Source organism: Somniosus microcephalus, chromosome 17 (assembly GCF_052327205.1).
Source record: "Somniosus microcephalus isolate GS21.2 chromosome 17, FLI_Smic_1.0, whole genome shotgun sequence".
Classification (NCBI taxonomy): Eukaryota; Metazoa; Chordata; class Chondrichthyes; order Squaliformes; family Somniosidae; genus Somniosus; species Somniosus microcephalus.
Genome location: NC_141003.1, coordinates 34,710,618 through 34,731,153, shown reverse-complemented (window position 1 = coordinate 34,731,153; position 20,536 = coordinate 34,710,618). Strand labels below are relative to the sequence as shown.

Sequence of the window (20,536 nt, the reverse complement as noted above, 5' to 3'; positions counted from 1 at the left end):
GAAGAAAAAAAATATTTTAAAACCGCTGCATTCCGACTGCAAATCCAGCAGTGTTAATAGAGTTTGACCACTAGGTTATTTTATTGAGAAACGGGCATAAAGAATGAGGAAATTATTGACTACAGCTACTAACTAGGTCTCCTTACTTCAAATACTAAAGTGCAAACATAAACACGAGACTGAAAAAGCAGCATTTGCATAATTGGTTGTGTTTCAAAAGAACTCTTTCAAGTTACTGGACAATAGAAAACAGGGAATAATATTAACAGCCACAACGTGTCAGCGATCATCCTTTGACAAGATTTAATAATGATTGGATTGGAATTGGAAAGTATGCAGAGTATCCCTAGCAACATGAATTGTAAATTGTACATTTCATTCAAAAGACAATAAAATATTACAAAAAAGTTAAGTAAGCGTTAGTGAGTAATCAGAGACTCCACTGTCAGGGAACTGAGGAGAGGCGGCACAAACGTGGACACAGCATTTCTCCTCCGCACAGCCTCTGAACTAGGTTTATCGATATAGTGTAGTTGTCAACTATTTCTCTCTGGAAGGAATGGGCTAAATATCTACAAGGGGTGAAGTGATGGACTTCCACTGTCTGGGAGTTGTTGAAACAAGATAACTTGTGTCACTGGTCTTGCTACTAGATATGGAAAGAAGCCCTCACTCACCCGGTGTGGGGCCAGTAGTGGACCCGGTTGTAGTTGCTTTCACTGTTGTAGTGACTCCTTCTGCAGAACAGGAAACTTCATCAAATTCAATACATTACATTTTAAAATCCTATATTATTTCTGTAAAGTTCCTCCATAAGACTATTTAACTACACTTTCTGCACAAATGCTGTTGAAAAAACTAATTGCAGATTCAGATGTCTAAGTTTTCAACCATTTTCCAACAAAAGCAAGACTGAATTAATGGACTGACATTGCCTGAAAGCTGAATTTGAGAAAAGCACACTGGTGTGAACAGACCTGCTGGTTTATATCGAAAGCAGTCATCACTTACCTGTTGTAGAAGTGTCAACAATAATAGGTGTGGTTGTTGTCCCTTTTGTTGTAGTCGTCACTTCAAAACAAAAATAAAAACATTCAAAATTACTACACACAAATATGAAATCCTGCAGTATTGAGAGTTTCACCAGTTGGGTATTTTATTGATGCTAAAGTGCAAAGAATGAGGGAAATGTTTCACTACAGCTACTAACTATATCAACTTTTTTCTCCTTTGTCAAGTAATAAAAAACAAATATAAACATGAAAATGGCGAGACAATATTTGCATAATTGTTAGTGTTTTCAAAGAACTGTTTCAAGTTACTGGACAATAGAAAAAAGGAAGAATATTAACAACCACAACATGTCAAGGTGATCATCCTTTGACAATATTTGATAATGATTCTATTGGAATTTGAAAGTATGCTGAATACCACCATCAACATGAAATTATACATTTCATTCAAAAGTCAGGAAATTATTGCCAAAAATCTGAGTAAATGTTGGTGAGGAAGCAGAGACTAAGAGAGACAGAGGCGGCACAAACATAGACACAACATTTCCCCTCAGCGCAGCCACTGATCTAGGTTAATCAATATAGTGAAGTTTTCAACTATTTCCCTCTAAATGGAATGAGCTAAATATCTACAAGGAGTGAAGTAATGGACTTCCACTGTCTGGGAGCTGTTGAAACAAGTTAACTTGTGTCACTGGTCTTAGTACTGGATATCGAAAGAAGCCCTCACTCACCCGGTGTGGAGCCAATAGTGGACCCGGTTGTAGTTGTTTTCACTGTTGTAGTGATTCCTTCTGAAGAACAAGAAATATCATCAAAACCACTTCAATACAACTTAAATTCATATAGTATTCCTGTAGATTTCCAACATAAGACTATTTAATTACACTTTCTGCACAAGTGATGTTGAAAACACTAATTGCAGATTCAGATGTCTTAAAATTTTCAAGCATTTCCACCCTAAAGCAAGGGTCTACAAGACTGAACTAATGGACTGACATTGTCTGAAAGCTGAATTTGAGAAAAGCACACTGGTGTGAACAGACTTGCTGGTGTACATTGAAAGCAGGCATCACTTACCTGTTGTAGAAGTTTCAACAATAATAGGTGTGGTTGTTGTCCCTTTTGTTGTAGTCGTCACTTGTGAACAAAACAAAAAAAAATTCAAAACCTCTTACCTCTAATTTCAAATCCTGCAATATTGAGAATTTCGCCGTTAGTCTATTTTATTGATACTAAGGCACAAATGATGAGGAAATTGTTAATTACAGCTACTAAGTAGATATATTAACTCCTTTGACTGCTTGATGTAAAAAGTCAGCTTTGATTTAACGTATGGGAGACATTATTAACTCGTACGTAAGTTTCTCATTTACCAGAAGCCGTGTTTGTACTGCTGCTGGTTGTTGTGGTCGCTGGTGTTCCTATCTCGCAGCAAACTCGAATTTTGTAGTCATAACAAAACTTGGACTCCTCCAAAGCACTTTCCGAGACTCTACAGATGAGCCCTGTGTCTTTGTCGCACGTCACATTGTCTGGTGACTCACTTATTGGCCTCTCAGGTTCACCAACAAACTGACACTGAATGTTAATAATGTCATCAAAAGGGGAAGAACAGTATTTATTGCTTCGGTGGTCTAGTAATTCAGAATCGCCCGGGCTGTCTATAGAAGGTGTGTGTTCATTAAACCAGGGGGACCATTTGCCATGGCAGACAACCTCTGTAACAGAAAAGGAGGAGAACATATTAGACCCTCATGATCCAACCAATAATAGGAAACATAAATATGAGAGCAGCAAGGCAGCAGTTGCAGAGTGTTTCAAAAGAAGTCTTTCATACTACTGGACCAAAACAGTAATAGTCACAATATTAGCAACCACAACATGTCAAGGGAACAACATTTGTCAATATTTGCCAATGATGCTATTGGAATTTAGAAGTATGCAGCCCACGAGCATCAGCATGACGTACAAATTCTATATTTTATTAGCAGGTCGAAAAAATATCGTAAAAAATTTGAGTGTGAGAATAAGTGGAGACTAAATGAGACAGAGGTGGGCAGAAGAGAGGAATTTTACAGTTGCAACTGTTCAAACCTAACTGTTTTATTCTTTGCCTGGGACAAGCTGTCAGGGGAGAGGTTTACACAAAACTGCTTCTGTAATTCTTGTGAAAGTGCCATTGCTTGCAGATTGAGATGTTCTGAACTTCTCAAGTAATTCCATCCCAAAGGAATGGGCTACAGGTCTACAGGACTGAACTGATGGGCTGGCATTTTCTTCGCCAAAGTTGAAAAAAGCACACTTGTGTCAAAGGACTTGCTAGTCTATAATGAAAGAAACCATCACTTACCAGTTGTTGAACTGGCAGTAGACACAGTTGTGGTTGTTGTCCCTTTTGTTGTAGTCGTAACTTCTGAAGAAAAAAAATATTTTAAAACCGCTGCATTCCGACTGCAAATCCAGCAGTGTTAATAGAGTTTGACCACTAGGTTATTTTATTGAGAAACGGGCATAAAGAATGAGGAAATTATTGACTACAGCTACTAACTAGGTCTCCTTACTTCAAATACTAAAGTGCAAACATAAACACGAGACTGAAAAAGCAGCATTTGCATAATTGGTTGTGTTTCAAAAGAACTATTTCAGGTTACTGGACAATAGACAAAAAGGGAAGAATATTAACAACCACAACATGTCAAGGTGATCATCCTTTGACAATATTTGATAATGATTCTATTGGAATTTGAAAGTATGCTGAATACCACCATCAACATGAAATGCAAATTGTACTTTTCATTCAAAAGTTAGAGATATATTGACAAAACGTTGAGTAAAGGTTATTGAAGAAGTAGAGACTAAAATAGACAGAGGCGACACAATCATGGACACAGCATTTCTCCTCAGCACAGCCTCTGATCTAGGTTTCTCCATATAGTTAAGTTGTCAACCATTTCCCTCTGAAAGGATTGGGCTAAATATCTACAAGGAGTGAAGTAATGGATTTCCACTGCCTGGGAGTTGTTGAAACAAGATAACTTGAGTCACTGGCCTTGCTACTGGATATCGAAAGAAGCCCTCACTCACCCGGTGTGGAGCCAGTAGTGGACCCGGTTGTAGTTGCTTTCACTGTTGTAGTGATTCCTTCTGAAGAACAAGAAAAAAAATGAATGCCGCTTCAATACAATGTAAATTCCTATAGTATTCCTGTAAAGTTCCACCATAAGACTATTTTATTGGTTTTGCTGCTAAAGTGGTGTTGAAAAACTAACTGCAGAGTCAGATGCCTTTAAATTTTCAACCATTTTCACCCCATGGGAATGTGTTAAGTGTCTACAAGTGTGAGCGAATGGACAGTTATTTCCTGGATGTCAGATTGTAATATAGGGCACTCGTGTCAAAAGACTTGCTAATGTACATTGAATGAAGACATAACTCAGCAATTGCAGCATTGGTAGTAGACCCAGTTATGGAATAGGTATGGGAGCTGTCTTATTATCTGAGTCACCTCTGATTGGAATGCAGTTGGCAAGCTGTTACTTTGAAAGGCACATCCCATAGGCAGTTTGCCAAATAGTATGCAGGAAATCAGGCATTGCTGCAGGTTATTAAAGGCCTGCAGAAATTAAAAGAGGAGGTGAATTCTGCTGTCAGTCAGACCCAGAAAAGCTGCTAATCCCCTCATAACTACTTTTCCCTCTTGGCCTAACTTGCTGCTTCTTCCTCTGATCATACACCATGCAGTCTATGGTAAGCAGTCTTATACATGCCGAGGGTTCAATAGCCAGAACATATATTTGCCTGCTTCCAATCCTCTTCAGGAGAATCTTGCACACAACAGGATGGAAACAACAGGAGGTCCTGCTACTCTACAAAGCCCCACCCCTATTATGCTATTGACATAATGGGAAGAGACACAGCAGTTAACACCAGACATGGCAAATCAAGATGCCTGGTGTCAACAGAGGGTTTGTGGGCATCTTCCCTTTCTGCTTAACTCTTTCAGTCACACACTCACTCACCTTCTGAGCATGACAATCTGGTATGGCATATCACTGCCAGTGATCTGGCAACTGCTTGCCAACTGGGTCCATCAGAAAACCTGGATACTCGTGCCAGACAAAGTGGAGATGATAACAATGCACCATCAGTTAATCTTACCACGCCATGTATAAGGACAACCGACATGACTAAGTGAGTTTGAGGGGAGTGCACTGGGGGATTCACCAAGCACAAGTCAGCAGCAATAGTTTGAAGTGCCAAGAAAGGTCAAGGGAAGCACTCACCAAAGGGGCAGCTCATGCTCTAATGGAGATACAGGGCTCGATTTTGCCATTGGGGCGGGCTGCGTGGCGTGTCAGCCGCTTTTCGTGTTAGCCACCCGACTCCAATTTGATGTGGGAAAAATATGCGATTTTCCCCTAATTGGGCAATTGATTTCCAGCATGTGGGAACCCCTGGCCCACTTAGTCTTTCCATCCTGAAAGTCGCCTCCGATGACGTCATCAGTGCTGGTGAATTTAAGGCCTGCAAGCAGCCTTGCTTCTTCTGCAGACTGCACACCTTATGCCCTTTGCTGTGATAGATTCCTCCAGCCAATATGTCCAGCAGTAGGCCAAAGTCTGCACCAAAGATCGATGACGCCGCCCTGCAAGCTCTGGTGGAGGGAGCAAGAGGAAATAAGGAGGTGCCCTTCCCTTCCTCAGGGAGGAAGAAGCCTCCCCAGCAGACGAAAGCTGTGAGGATGCAAGTGGCCCAGGAGATCAATTCTTTGTCTATGTGCCGTAGAACCTGGCTGCAGTGCAGGAAGAGGTTTCATGACCTTCTGCGCACTGGAAAAGTGAGTATGACTTTCCCATCACCCTCAATCTGATCCCCATTGCCTCTCCTCACCAGCACTCTGCTTTGACAACCTCTTCCTCCACATCCCACTTGACACTGACATCCCTGCACCCTTACCCATTCCCTCTCTCTCTATGGTCACATTCACCTAACTATTCGACTATGCAGCCCTCACACTCCCTACCGCTGTGATGCTATGAAAACAACTTACAACACACAGGGAGGGCCCTTGGTCTTGCCACCTCACTCCATCTTTGTCTCCTTCTAACCATCAATGATATGGATTCTCTACACTCCTTGATTCTCACTCAAACTCCACTTGTCTCCCTCATTGCAGGAAAAGAGAGCTCACAATAAGAGGGAAAGAGTGAGGACAGGAGGAGGGCCATCCTCAGTAGCCCAGCTCACCCCCTGGGAGGAGGTGGCCCTGGAGATCGTGGGAGTGGAGGAGGATGCGCAAGTGGGGGATGGACAAACGGGTGCATCAGAGCAAGCTGGTGACAGAATAGTTTATCATCTCTCTCATTGACATTGCATGAGTCACTGATAATGATTCTGATGCTCTAACAGATTGACTTTTGATCATCTGCAATAGTCAATGTGCATGTAACCTTGGCCTCACATCTCTGACTCTTTCCTTTACTCCCCCACAGGACCATCGAAAGCACCCGTCCCCACTATCCAGGAGGAATAACCTGAGCCTCCAGACTCCTCAGAGGAAGCTGCAGCCTCTGAGGGCGCAGCGTCATCAGAATTCAGTGCACCCAGCACCAGCGCAGACACTCACACCTCGGTGGTACCTTCGCGAGATAGTGCAGTGCTGTCACCTGGTGTATCACAGCTCACAAGTGAGCATCAGCAGATGGTGGAGACAGGGACAGCACTGGAGAGTCGGGCGCAGGATTCTGCCAGCTCGGCTCAGCTGCATGTCGACCCTCTGCCTCTGGATCCATCCAGGAAGAGGTGCAGGAGTCTCTGGCAGGTTTTGTCTCCAGGGTCGCTGCGAGTGTGGAGTGAATGGAGGAGTCCATCGCTAACATGAGCAGAGCCTTTGTGGAGGCGTTGGCGCATGAACGCATCACCACGGAAAGGATGGCTACCTCCATGGTAAGGCTGGCTATGGTAGAGGAGAGGATGGCTACATCCATGAAGGAGCTTAGTCACCAGGGTATGGAAAACATGGTATTTGTTCAGAATAGACTGACATCTCTTGAGGAGCGATGGTCAGCACTTGAGCAAACAAACCAGACCTTCAGGCAAGCCCTCGGGAGTAGGACTTCCAGTACAGAAACGGGTCCTCATGGCCCCCCTGAATTGCAGCAAGGTGCTGTCAAGCCACTTGCTAGCTCTGAAGTGGGGCTGACCTATGAGAGGGATGTTGGTGGCATACAACAAGGAAGTGGGGGCTCCTCTCCAAGCGCTCACATGACCATGGCACTGCAGAGCCCTCGGTCAGAGCCCCACCAGAGTCCCCACCCAACTGAGATCGGCGTCTCAACCCCTGCACAGCCGCAGGAGCAGCAGACTGTTGCTGAGCCCTCACAGGTTCGCAACCACAGAGGACGCCCGCCAAAGGTGTCGAGAGAGGAGCAGCAAGAAAGTGAGCAAGGGGCCTCCACATCTGCTGAAGCCACAGGGGAAGCACCACATAGGAGCACGCGTAAGAGGAAGATAATGCACAAGTTGGCTATTGTCATTAAAAATTCTGATGTCAACTGTTGCAGTTGTGGCATGTGTCATATCGCTAATGGGGCTTCCACATTGAGGGCTTAGGATGACTTGCAATTGTCAGTATGGTGGTCAGAGTGGTAGGAACCGCACGTTCTTGGCCATTGTCGATGCTCTGGTAAGAAGCGGCGAGGCAAAAGTGCTTGATTGGCTAGGCTAAGCAAATCTGGCCAAGATGAGTGCGTGCCTTGCATCCCAGCCAGCAATGTGCTTGCATGCTGCTGGCGCTGGTTGATGTACCTCTGCAAGCTGGTCGTTGTCGCTCTCCTCCTCCTCCTCCTCCTCATCTGAGGAGGCTATGTGATAAGCCACTTGTTCCTCAGGCATCTGCAAACCATGATGCTGTACCATGTTGTGAAGTGCACAGCAAACCAAGATGATTCTGGAGACCCTGGCTGCTGAGTACTGCAGGGCTCCACCTGACCTATCCAGGCATCTGAAGCGCATCTTCAGCAAGCCGATGGTTTCCTCGATTATGGATCTGGTGGAAATGTGGCTTGAGTTGTAGCGCTCCTCAGCTTCGTTGGATGGGCTTCTCAATGGCATCATTAGCCACGTCTTCAGGGGATAGCCCTTGTCTCCAAGTAGCCATCTGTTAAGTTGGTCTGGCGGACTAAAGAGCAGAGGCACACTAGGCTGGCGTAGGATGAAGGAGTCATGGCAACTGCCAGGGTACTTGGCACAAACATGCAAGATGTCCTTCTTGTGGTCACACACCAGCTGTATGTTGAGGGAGTGGAAGCCCTTGCAGTTGACAAAAATACCTGGATTGTGATGGGGTGCCTTAAGGGCCACATGTGTGCGGTCAACGATGCCCTGCACCCTTGGAAAGCCTGCCAGATTGTCAAACCCAACCGAACGCGTAGTTACACTGGCTTGATCCTTGGAGAAATGGATGTGATTGTGTGCGATGGCAAAGAGGGCATCGGTTACCTGCGTGATGCAAGTGTGTGCGGCCACCTGGGAGACGCCGCTGATGTCTGCTGCTGATCGCTGGAATGAGCCTGAAGCAAAAAAGTTGAGTGCGGTGGTGACTTTGACGGCCACTGATAAGGGGTGTCCACCTGCTCCTCTGGGCTCCAGGTCTTGCTGCAGCATTGCGCAGATGCCCCCACTACCTCTTGCGAAAGTCTGAGCCTCCTTTGGCACTGCTGCTCAGTCATGTTGAGGTAGCTGATCCTCTGTCTGTAGACCCTGTTTGGGGGGTATCTACTGCGCCGATGGGCTTCCATGCGCTGGCGCCTTCTGGCCTGTGCAGCTTCAGGTGGGTGAGCAGCAACTTGGCGCTCCTGCTGTTGCTCCTGCAGTTGGTGCTGCTGTTGTTCAGGGTTCTGCTGCTACTGCGGCTGGTCTTTGCCCCCATCTGATGTCCAGGAGGAAAGGAAAAAATGGTTCCCATTCTTCTGGTATATACCTCAGTTGAGGAAGTGCTCATTCAAGGTGGGGAGAGGGGTTTCCCAGGAGGTCACATTGGAGATGGGTGTCAGGTTCCAAACTTCCAGTACAATGAGTAGTGTAGTGTATGTACCTTTAAGAGGAACTATGTTTTTGAAGCCCCTGTATACTGTAGTACCAGTAGTGACCACTCGGGTATATAAGCCTGTGTAGCGTCTTGTGTAGTGTAGTTCACCTCCAGACTTTGTTCAGTAAACACTTGTTAAATCAACTCCTGCATTCCGTGTCTCCATTAACACACGGATCTAACAGTGGCGACGAGTTAGAAACGAACTTACCTGCAATTCGGCAGCACCTCAAGGGGATCGATTCCTCAGACGAAGGTCGAAGCCAGCAGCAAGAAAAAAAAACTGTGGTTTCACCAGCTAAACGGGCTGGTGGCAGGTAGTGCACTGATCCTTCCTGAGCTGCGGCGGGCTAGAGCTCGATCGGGTGGTTCTGCAACGGGGCCGGGCAGCGAGTCGGGAAGCAGAAGCAAAGAGAGACAGAGGGTGGAGCACTCAGGGGGCGGCCGGTGCTGCAAAGCAGGTCGGCATTCGGACCAAGCAGAGGGAGGGGAAAGTCCCAGAGGGTCCGCTCCACGACGGGAACGGTTCTCCAAGTAACGGAGAAACTATTTAAGAGATATATATCAAAAAAAATAGAAATACCGCAAAAAGCTGCAGGTCGCAACGGGAACCGCGGAGAACAGCGTTGGCAGCAGCGGCAGTGGCGGGAAAGCGCGGGAGGCGCCATCTTGACTCAGCGGGGAAGAAGGAAAAGCACGGGAGGCGCCATTTTGATCCATCGGGGACGGAGGAAGAGCGCTGGAAGCGCCATTTTGGATTTTCAAGATGCCGAAGACTGGCAATATTACTGCTTTCGATAGTGATATGGAAGATTGGACCACATATGTGGAAAGAGTGGAGGTATATTGCAAGGCGAATGAAGTAGCGAATGATAAAAAGGCATCGGTACTTCTAAATCTGATGGGCGCAAGGACATACGGGCTGTTATGAAACTTGATCACTCCAGCCAAACCGATGGACAAGAATTTTAAGGAGATTGTTGATACCTTACAGGAGTAGTTAAACCCAACACCGCTGCTGATAGCGGAACGATTCAAATTCTTCAGGAGGAATCAGCACAAGAATGAAAGTAACGCTGATTACCTCACCGAATTATGAAAGCTGTCAAAGCACTGCCAATTCGGGGCAGGACTGGCAGATTCTCTACGAGACAAATTCGTCTGAGGTCTCCTAAGCGAAGGAACACAGAAAAGACTACTTTCTGAGAAAGATTTGACAGTGGACAAGGCTTTCAGTGTGGCTGTATCATACAAAGCAGCAGCAAGAGGAGCTGCAGAGATACAGCAAAAGCCACAGGACTTTGGCACCCATGAAATGACACGGGGTTTCGAGAGATGATATCGCTGCGGCAGATCCACCCATGACCAGAAGGATTGCTGGTTCAAGGACAATGCATGCAGGCAATGCGGAAAGATGGGACACATTGCACGTGTATGCAGACCTGGAAAAAAATCCGCTGACAGGAAAAAGGTCAATAAGGAAAAGTACAGAAAGGTACAAATGATGACGGACAGTAGCTCCGAAGACCAGAAGAGCGATAGCGACTCAGGAAACAAGAGACTAAGCTGTCTCAAATTACATAATGTAATTGCCAAAGAAGATTACCAAACCATTTGGGTTACCCTCACGATAGCGGGGTCCCCAGTCAAAATGGAGCTAGATATAGGATCAGCTCTGACCGCCATGAGTCGACGGGTTACGAGCGGCTATTTCCGCATATACCTTTGAAAGACACATCCATTATCTTGAAGACATATACGGGGCAGAAAGTATACCCCAGAGGGAAAATAAGGGTGCCTGTTGTATACAACGGCAAGGAAATACAGAAGTTGTATTTATACGTTCTGCAAGATGGTGGTCCACCGTTGTTGGGACGTGAATGGATCAGAAAGATACGTTTAGACTGGCACTCCATTCAGGCACTGACGGTGACCAGTAAGAAAAAAAATGACGATGACGTCATACCTGGACAATTAAAAGAAATCTTGGTTAACACCAAAGAAGTGTTTCAACAGGAACTAGGAACCCTGAAAGGCGCCACCGCCTCAATAAAAGTGGAAGATGCGGCAATTCCCAAGTTTTTTAAGGCAAGGCCGGTGCCATACGCAATTCGTCCAGCCGTCGAGGCAGAGCTGGAGAATTTGGAAAAAGCAGGCGTGTTATCCAAGGTAGATTGGAGCGAGTGGGCAACACCCATCGTCCCGGTCATGAAGAAAACGTTGAATAATGATAAATCTGAAGAACAGAGAAAAATTCACATCTGTGGGGACTTCAAGGTGACTGTAAACCCGGTTCTTCACACGGTACAGTATCCTCTTCCGAGGATAGAAGATATTTTCGCCTCACTATCCGGAGGGAAACGTTTCACCAAAATTGACTTAGCACAGGCATATCTACAGGTGGAGGTTGAGGAGGCCTCTAAAAAGTATCTCACGATAAGCACACACAAAGGCCTGTACCAGTACAATTGACTGGTTTTCAGAGTGGCATCAGCTCCGGCTATCTGGCAAAGAGCTATGGAGCAAGTCCTGCAAAGGATTCCGGGGACTCAATGCTACCTAGACGACATCCTTGTAACAGGAGAAAACGACAACGAGCACCTTGCCAACTTGGAGCAGGTGCTCACGAGGCTGAGAGAACGGGGCCTACGAGCAAATCACCCCAAGTGCGAATTTTTCCAGAAACAAATATCATATTGTGGCCATGTCATTAACGAAGAAGGGTTGCATAAGTCACCTGAAAAAATTGAAGCAGTCGTAAAAGCCCCAGCGCCTGAAAATGTCTCACAATTAAGGTCATTCCTGGGATTAATAAATTACTACCATAAATTTTTACCGAACTTGTCAACGGTTCTGCACCCTCTTAACGCACTGCTACAAACGGGAGTAGTTTGGAAATGGAGCGAAGACTGTAAACGTGCCTTCCATAAATGCAAAGGCTTGATCACGTCCAGGGAAGTGTTGGCTCATTACAACCCATCACTGCCAATCAGACTGGCGTGCGATGCATCCCCTTACGGCGTGGGAGCGGTATTATCGCATAGATTCCCTGATGGCTCGGAGCGGCCGATAGCTTTTGCGTCACGCTCCTTGAACTCAGCTGAGCGTAACTATGCCCAGATCGACAGGGAGGCGCTCAGCCTGGTGTGGGGGGTGAAGAAATTCAACCATTACCTACACGGACAAAAATTTACCTTGTTGACTGACCATCAACCCCTCGTCTCCATATTCAACCCTAAAAAGGGCGTTCCCATTATGACAGCGCAAAGGCTACAGAGGTGGTCCCTTTTCCTAGGGGCACACCAATATGACATAGAATACAAAGGAACAAAACAGCATGGGAATGCTGACGGGTTATCGCGCCTACCGTTGCCAATGGTAGAAGAGGCGCCTACAGTGGACCCAGTGGAGATGTTCCACTCTACCATAGTGGAATGTCTACCCGTGACAAATTCTACCATTGAAAAGGAAACGAGAAATGACCCGACTCTCTCACGAGTCTACGATTTAACGGTGAAGGGATGGCCAGCACATGGCGAACCACTGTTGCCAGCATTCTCGCAAAGAAGAGAACAGCTGTCAGTGTGCCGAGGAACCTTGATGTGTGGATCCAGAGTGGTGATTCCACCCAAACTCAAGGATAAAGTGCTAAAGGAGCTTCACGAGGGGCATCTGGGTGGAGTGAAAATGAAGAACTTAGCCAGAGCGTTTGTGTGGTGGCCAGGTATCGATGGAGACATTGAAGAAATGACCAAGAGCTGTCTAGGATGCCAGAAGGTCCAAAACGCCCCACCACAAGTCCCTCTACATCCATGAGAGTGGCCTTCATCTCCATGGCAAAGGGTACATATCGACTTTGCTGGTCCATTTATGGACTCAATTTTCTTAATCGTGGTAGATGCACACTCCAAGTGGCTGGAGGCAATAAAGATGTCCTCCACCACCACGGAAAAACCCATCACAGTATTAAGGACCATATTCGCCAGGAATGGGCTGCCTGAACAGATCTGTTCTGATAATGGACCGCAATTTGTATCCGAAGAATTCAGGAAGTTCTTAAAAAACAATGGGGTTAAGCACTACACGTCCGCCCCATACCATCCCGCCACCAATGGATTAGCTGAAAGGTTTGTCCAGACCTTCAAGAAGGCCATAAAGGCCATGGGTAATGAAGACATAAATCTACAACATAAGGTAGATAACTTCTTGTTTGCGTACAGGAATGCAACACATGTGGTTACAAACCAAACCCCCGCCATGATGTTTTTCAATAGAAGACTAAGATGCCGACTGGATTTGGTCAAGCCAAACGTCAGAAGGGACATAGAGAACCGGCAATTTCAAAGCATGAATGAAAGGCCAACTAGAACCTTCCAGATAGGTCAACCAGTTTTGGCCCGGGACTACCGTACCGAGAAATGGCAGCCTGGAACTATTTGCACACGACTAGGACCGCTGATGTATACCGTGGACATTGGAGAAAGCATAATAAGGCGCCATGCTGACCAGATCATAGAGTCATCCGAAAAAGGACAACCTACACCACAACTCTATATGCCTAGTGATGAAGCAGAGATACCCATAGTATCTACCTCCGATCCGGTGATACTGGAACCAGATGAACCCGACACTGGCATTCAAGCCAAATCGACCTTGCCAAAAGAACCTACTACACCACCGAAACCTACTACACCACCGAGGCGTTATCCGGACCGAGTCAGGAAGCCTCCAGAGGGACTGAATTTGTAATTGATTAACTTCAGCAAATGTGTAGATTATTGTTCTTGTAAAAATGTTATTTAATGATTACTTAAAATGTTATGTACTGTTTATCTAAAAGGGGAGGAATTGTAGTGTATGTACCTTTAAGAGGAACTATGTTTTTGAAGCCCCTGTATACTGTAGTACCAGTAGTGACCACTCGGGTATATAAGCCTGTGTAGCGTCTTGTGTAGTTTAGTTCACCTCCCAGACTTTGTTCAGTAAACACTTGTTAAATCAACTCCTGCATTCCGTGTCTCCATTAACACACAGATCTAACAAGTAGGCCTGCTAAAAGTTTCCCCAGACCTAAGACAACAAAGTTCTGCCACCTGCAAATGATGATTGGTGAAAACTACTTTTTAATGGTGGAGCTGCTGCTGTTAGTAAGCAATCCACTTGTGTTGCCGCCAGGTTTCACTGGTGTGTTTCAGAGGAGGCGTGCAGCATGTGGGAAAACTGTTAAAATCAGAAAGGCCTCTCAAAATGGGATTATAGAGGCACTTAACTAGTTCTTAAGGGCCTTAAGGGCCTATCCTGCCTCTTATAGGCAGGATGGAGACGGGGTCAGAAAACTCGCATGTGGGAAAATTGCTCGGAGGCGGGATGGAGGTGGGATCGGGCCCGCCTGCCAGTTTTTGCGATTTTAACACCTCACACGCCTCCAATCCCGCCTCCTCGGACCTGGTAAAATCGAGCCCACAGAGTCCAGGGGACCAGTACTTACAAAATCATTATTTCTGTGCAGGAACCGCTGTTGAAAGCATTGGACTGGCAAAGCATGCTGGATAATATGGTTGAGTCTACTACTAACTTATGTGGTCACCTCGATGCCTGTGTTAACTGAGTCCCCTCTCCCAAACCCCACTCCCCCGCCTCAGGAGTCTGTGTACTAATATGTCTAATAAATACTGGAGCCATACAGGCCCTAGGCTCAAATGGATAGGGGCTTCACTCAGCCCACTGATCTCCAAGAGTCTGCTCTCCCACAGGTCAGTAGGATATCTCAGCTGCAGCCCAGTAGCAGGGACAGTCATGCAATGGGAATGGAAAAGGATACCATCTTATGTTCTTATGTTTCACTTTGCAGCTGGGTCCTCTCAGATGGTTTACCAGGATCATACCTGGGATGCAGGGACTTAGTTATGTCAGTCTGGGTAAACTTCATATAATTCCCTTTATCTAGCAGAATCCTGACCAAAAGGGGTATAATCTTAAAATTAGGACTAAGCTAGTTAAAGGCAAGCTCTTCACATAACACATTTACTGGTGACACAATATGTGTTTATGTGTAATTGCATTGGTTAGTTGATTTGTTGCTGTTATTTCATTAATTGTGTATTTTGTTTATAGCGATCAAAAGAATATTTGAAGGCATAACACTTTATTAATTCCAGATACATTCAAATAATTGTGTCCTCAAAACTGTGGTCCCCTCAAGAAGGAATGGATAAGTAGTTAAAAGAGTGAAACTCTGATCTTTCACTGCTCTGGAGGTTGAAGATGGCATAATGAGTCAGAAATCCAGTTTATATATATTGAAGGAATAAACTTACCAGTTGTAGAACTGACAGTAGAACTAGTTGTGGCTGTTACCCTTTTTGTTGTAGTTGTTCCTTTTGAAGAAAAAAACAAAATATTTGAAGTCACTACACTCCAGCAGTTTCTACAGTATTTTGAGGGGTAGATTAACAATAGAAATGAAAATCGAGTGGTTTCTATAATGGACAGCCGATCCACAATGCCAATTTTACACCTGGGCTGATTAACAAATAATGATGAAACTATTAACTACAGCTACTAACCACTTATTGCTTTATGTGTTTGATGTAATCATCCATTTGAGATGTGTAATTTCTTTCAGACAAACTTGTTTTAAGACATAGTGCTGATCACATGAACCTCTATAATCACCTCTCAATGGGGGAAAAATTCGGTTGGTTAGCGCCTCCCGTTAGCACTTCCGGGGGACGCTAGGAACTTAGCGCCCGAGCACAGCGATTTTAGCGCCACTTGCGAAATTGACCAGTCGTTTTGCGGCGGCACTAAACACTACCGCCACGATCTCCTGCACCCGCAGATTGTGACGTCAGTCGAGCGTGAAATGCCCCGGTAATGCCCTGGACCAGATATTGCCGCTAGGAATGACACATAGAGGGGAATGTTTTCAAGTCGGGAAGGGGCTGGGGGAGCGCTATTTAAATGCGGGCGCTTCCTGCCTTTTCTTGTCGGCAAAATTTTTGGTACACGTAGGTTCAGAGGGAGAGAGATGTCTGGAGAGATTTAACGCTGTCCTAAGGAGTTTTGGCCCTCAGCACCACTTTCGAGGTTCCTAAGTGCCGAGCTCATTCCCTGGGCCTATCCATTAGTGCTTCCAACACAATTGCTTTAGAGGTCTCCCCAGGCCGAGATTCAAGGCTGCAATGAGCAAGGAGTGGCTGGCCAGCAAGATGGCCCCTCCCCTTTAAGAACTGGACAGCATCAGTCTGTCTGGTTTCCATGGTAACTGACATTGCCTGAGCTTCGGTAGCGTTCTGAGGTAGCGCCTCGCTCCCCGACGTTTGCGCCTTAGGAGAGGTGTGTAGCGCCTGATTTAGCGCTCAAATCACCTACAGGGGCGAATTTTGCAGTCGGAGGTGATAATTAGCGCCGGCGCTAAACTTTGCGTCCGGCCGATATTAACGCCCCAAAATGGGCGATACCCAATTTTTCCCCCAATGCCTCCTTATTAGGCTCCAGAGCCCAAGTGTCTCCATTTTTTCCTCATAACTCAGGCCTCTAAGACTAGGGATCAGTCTCATGGCTCTTACCTGCACTGCCTCCAACATTTGAATGTTTCCCTTGTGTCTCAATGACCAGGATTGGACATAATACACAAGGCATGCTCCAGCTGCAGCCGTATACAGTTTGACTTCTGACTTGCATACTTCTGTTTTGGCTATATAGTTCAGTATTCTATTGGCTTTGCTGATTTCTGCTGTGCATTGGTTGGACATGTTGAGAATCAAATCTACTGAGACTCATATGTCTCTTTCAACTTCATCCTTAGCTATTCAACATCATTCATGAAGTATGCGTGTTGCCCATTTTTCCTTCTGATGTGCAGTCATTGATCCCTGTCTACTAAATCTTTCTGCAATTGTTCTGTCCATTTATATATTTTGTACAACTCATTCTGTGATTTCTGAGTCGCCTGCTCTGATTCAACTGACCCTCCTAGTTTACCTGAGACAAAGTCATGGATGTAATTTCTTACTGTGGGCACCTTCCTACAAAAGTGTATCAAATCCCATGCACACATTCTGAACTATTCTTAGGGATACCACCATTTAACAATGTATTGATCTACTATATAACATATTAACTGTTTACTAAAAAAATAATTTACTTACTTCTACATGTAACATTTCCATAGTTGCATTCACTGTAAGACAAAAGAGCAAAATACTTCAGATCACTGTCTCAACCCCCTGGCCCACACAGCTCTGAGTGTAAGCACAGTCATGCCAAGAAACCTAGGAATTTCAATGCAATCCTCCCACAAGCACCATAGAATCATAGAAACATAGAAGATAGGAGCAGGAGTAGGCCATTCGGCCCCTCGAGCCTGCTCCGCCATTCAATGCGATCATGGCTGATCATCCAAATTCAGTACCCGGTCCCTGCTTTCTCCCCATACCCCTTGATCCCTTTAGCCTTAAGAAATACAGGAAACTTTGGTTTATCCGGAGGTTATATGTCCGGAATACTTGACCTAACGGCAAAAATCAGGAGCCGTTTTCTATATGTTTTTTTAGCTCTCGTTGCTTTTTTTTTCCCAGTCAAGCACTGCAAGGTCTGTAGCTATAGCAACAGCTTCAGCTACAGATGCTTGCAGCTGCAGCCGACTGTTTTGAAGCTGTTGCTAAGCAACAGGGTTTGTTGATTCACATGGAGCTTCTCAGTTTCGTATGTTTAAACATTAACTCTGGTATGTCCGGCACTTTTGATGTTACGGCACCAGCTCGGTCCCGTCAGTGCCGGATATCAGAAAGTTTCCTGTATATCCAACTCCTTCTTGAATATACTTAATGAATTGGCCTCTACTGCCTTCTGTGGTAGAGAATTCCACAGGTTCACCACTCTCTGGGTGAAGAAATTCCTCCTCATTTCTGTCCTAAATGGCTTACCCCTTATCCTTAGACTGTGACCCCTGGTTCTGGACTCCCCGACCATCGGGAACATCCTTCCTGCATCTAGTCTGTCCAGTCCTGTCAGAATTTTATAAGTTTCAATGAGATCCCCTCTCATTCTTCTAAACTCCAGCGAGTATAAGCCCAATCGACCCAATCTCTCCTCATACGTCATTCCTGCCATCCCAGGTATCAGACTGGTGAATCTTCGCTGAACTCCTTCCATGGCAAGAACATCCTTCCTCAGATAAGGTGACCAAAACTGCACACAATACTCAAGGTGTGATCTCACCAAGGCCCTGTACAACTGCAGCAAGACATCCTTGTTCCTGTACTCAAACCCTCTCGCTATGAAGGCCAACATACCATTTGCCTTCTTAACCGCCTGCTGCATCTGCATGCTTACCTTCAGCGACTGGTGCACAAGGACACCCATGTCTCGTTGCACTTCCCCTTCTCCCAATCTATTGCCATTCAGATAATAATCTGCCTTCCTGTTTTTGCCACCAAAGTGGATAACCTCACATTTATCCACATTATATTGCATCTGCCATGCTTCTGCCCAATCACCCAACCTATCCAAATCATCCTGGAGTTTCTCGGCATCCTCCTCACAGCACACACGCCCACCCAGCTTTGTGTCATCTGCAAATTTGGAGATATTACATCTAGTTCCCTTGTCTAGATCATTAATATATATTGTGAATAGCTGGGGTCCAAGGACCGATTCCTGCGGTACCCCACTAGTCACTGCCTGCCACTCGGAAAAAGACCCGTTTATTCCAACTCTTTTTCACAGATTCACAGAAACCCCACAGTGCAGATAGAGGCCATTTCGGCCCATCGAGCCTGCACCGACACATATCCCACCCGATCCCTGTAACCCCTACACCAACACATATCCCACCCTATCCCCGTAACCCCACGTATTTAATCCCCCTAACACTAAGGGTCAATTTATCTTTGCTTTCTGTCTGCCAACCAGTTCTCTATCCAAGTCAATACCTTGCCCCCAATCCCATGTGCCTTAACTTTACATGCTAATCTCTTATGCGGGACCTTATCGAAAGCCTTCTGAAAATCCAAATACACCACATCCACTGGTTCTCCCTTATCTATTTTACCAGTTACATCCTCAAAAAATTCCAGTAGATTAGTCAAGCACGATTTACCTTTTGTAAATCCATGTTGACTTTGTCCGATCCTGTCACTGTTTTCCAAGTGCTCTGCTATTACATCTTTTATAATGGATTCTAGCATTTTCCCCACTACCGATGTCAGGCTTACTGGTCTGTAATTCCCCGTTTTCTCTCTACCACCTTTTTTGAATAGTGGGGTAACATTAGCTACACTCCAATCCATGGGTACTGTTCCAGATTCCATCGAATGTTGAATCAAAATGTACAGTAGCTTCATAAAGTAGATATACGATTATACACTGCAGTTATACAATGGTTTCATAAATGTGTCTTGAGAAATCAATATAAAGGTAAAAAAAATGATTCTGCTCTAATTCTTATTAACAAAAATAGAATGAATTATTTTAATTCGATTTACTTTATTAATTGAATTATGTAAAGCTCTTGGCACCAAAAATTGTAGTCCACTGGGACATTTGGAGATGTTGCTGGTATTTCTTTCTGTAATGTTGACAATGGTGATGTAGGCAAATGCAAAATGCTTGATTGAGTCACCTGATGTTCCCTTCTGCACCAGGGCGCTTGGTACAATTTACACGGCACCTGACCTGACCTGAACTGCTTGGAATTTTGGGTTCACATTATTAGGATGGTGCTGACATGCTTTCTGGCAAGGTAGAAAGCCAGCCGCTGCTTCAAGCCTCAAGACACCTACAGCAGCAGTATTGACCACTGTCTTGGGGCCCTCTGGCATCTGTCCAAGACAGCAGCCACAAGGCCTCCATCCTGAGGATTCAATGAGACCCTGTGGGGAATGAAGAACACATATGTTTTTAGGCCTGCTTGAGCTTGTCCTCTCAGGCCCTCCAATATGACGGGGCCAGGCTCAAGGGCTACTGAAAGCCTCTTCTCCAGCCCCTCCATATGGACATTCAACCAATGTTTCTATAGTGAAATGAGGCAGGAATGTCGTTAAGCCCTTCTCCCCGCACTTCCATGCCATCACATTGCCTGCACTATTTTAGGTGAAGACTCTTCACATCGCCTCGGATACTCTGGAAATCTTGGGGCAATGTAAAGGAGGCGCAGACAGACCCGGTGTCATAGGTCTCTGCATCTTTTTCCTCTTCTTTGCAGTTGGGAACTCAGCAGTTCCCGGTGCACATAGGGGAGAAATACCCGTCACATAAATTGATGCACCGAAACTTTGCGGCCAGGAAAGTCCATCAACTCAATCAATGATCATCCTCAGCAGCGGCTGGCTTCCTGCCTCGTCAGGAGCACGTCAGCACCATTCTAATAAAGTGATCCAACCTTGGCTAACTAAAGAAGTTAAGGATAGCATTAGATTGAAAGAAG

General features: G+C 45.5%; 1 protein-coding gene across 1 annotated transcript in view; it reads right to left on the bottom strand.

Annotated features, from left to right (window-relative positions):
- LOC147105630 (mucin-5AC-like) overlaps positions 1-20,536 on the bottom strand; it is a 144,492-nt gene that overhangs the window by 60,981 nt on the left and 62,975 nt on the right. Inside the window, exons 28-35 of the mRNA XM_086010930.1 lie at positions 17,259-17,290; positions 15,423-15,482; positions 4,101-4,160; positions 3,367-3,429; positions 2,390-2,767; positions 2,094-2,153; positions 1,748-1,807; positions 1,012-1,071 (exon numbers count right to left, since the gene is read on the bottom strand). Of these exons, the coding sequence (XP_085867056.1) occupies positions 1,012-1,071; positions 1,748-1,807; positions 2,094-2,153; positions 2,390-2,767; positions 3,367-3,429; positions 4,101-4,160; positions 15,423-15,482; positions 17,259-17,290 (773 nt within the window). The remainder of the gene's footprint in view (positions 1-1,011; positions 1,072-1,747; positions 1,808-2,093; positions 2,154-2,389; positions 2,768-3,366; positions 3,430-4,100; positions 4,161-15,422; positions 15,483-17,258; positions 17,291-20,536) is intronic.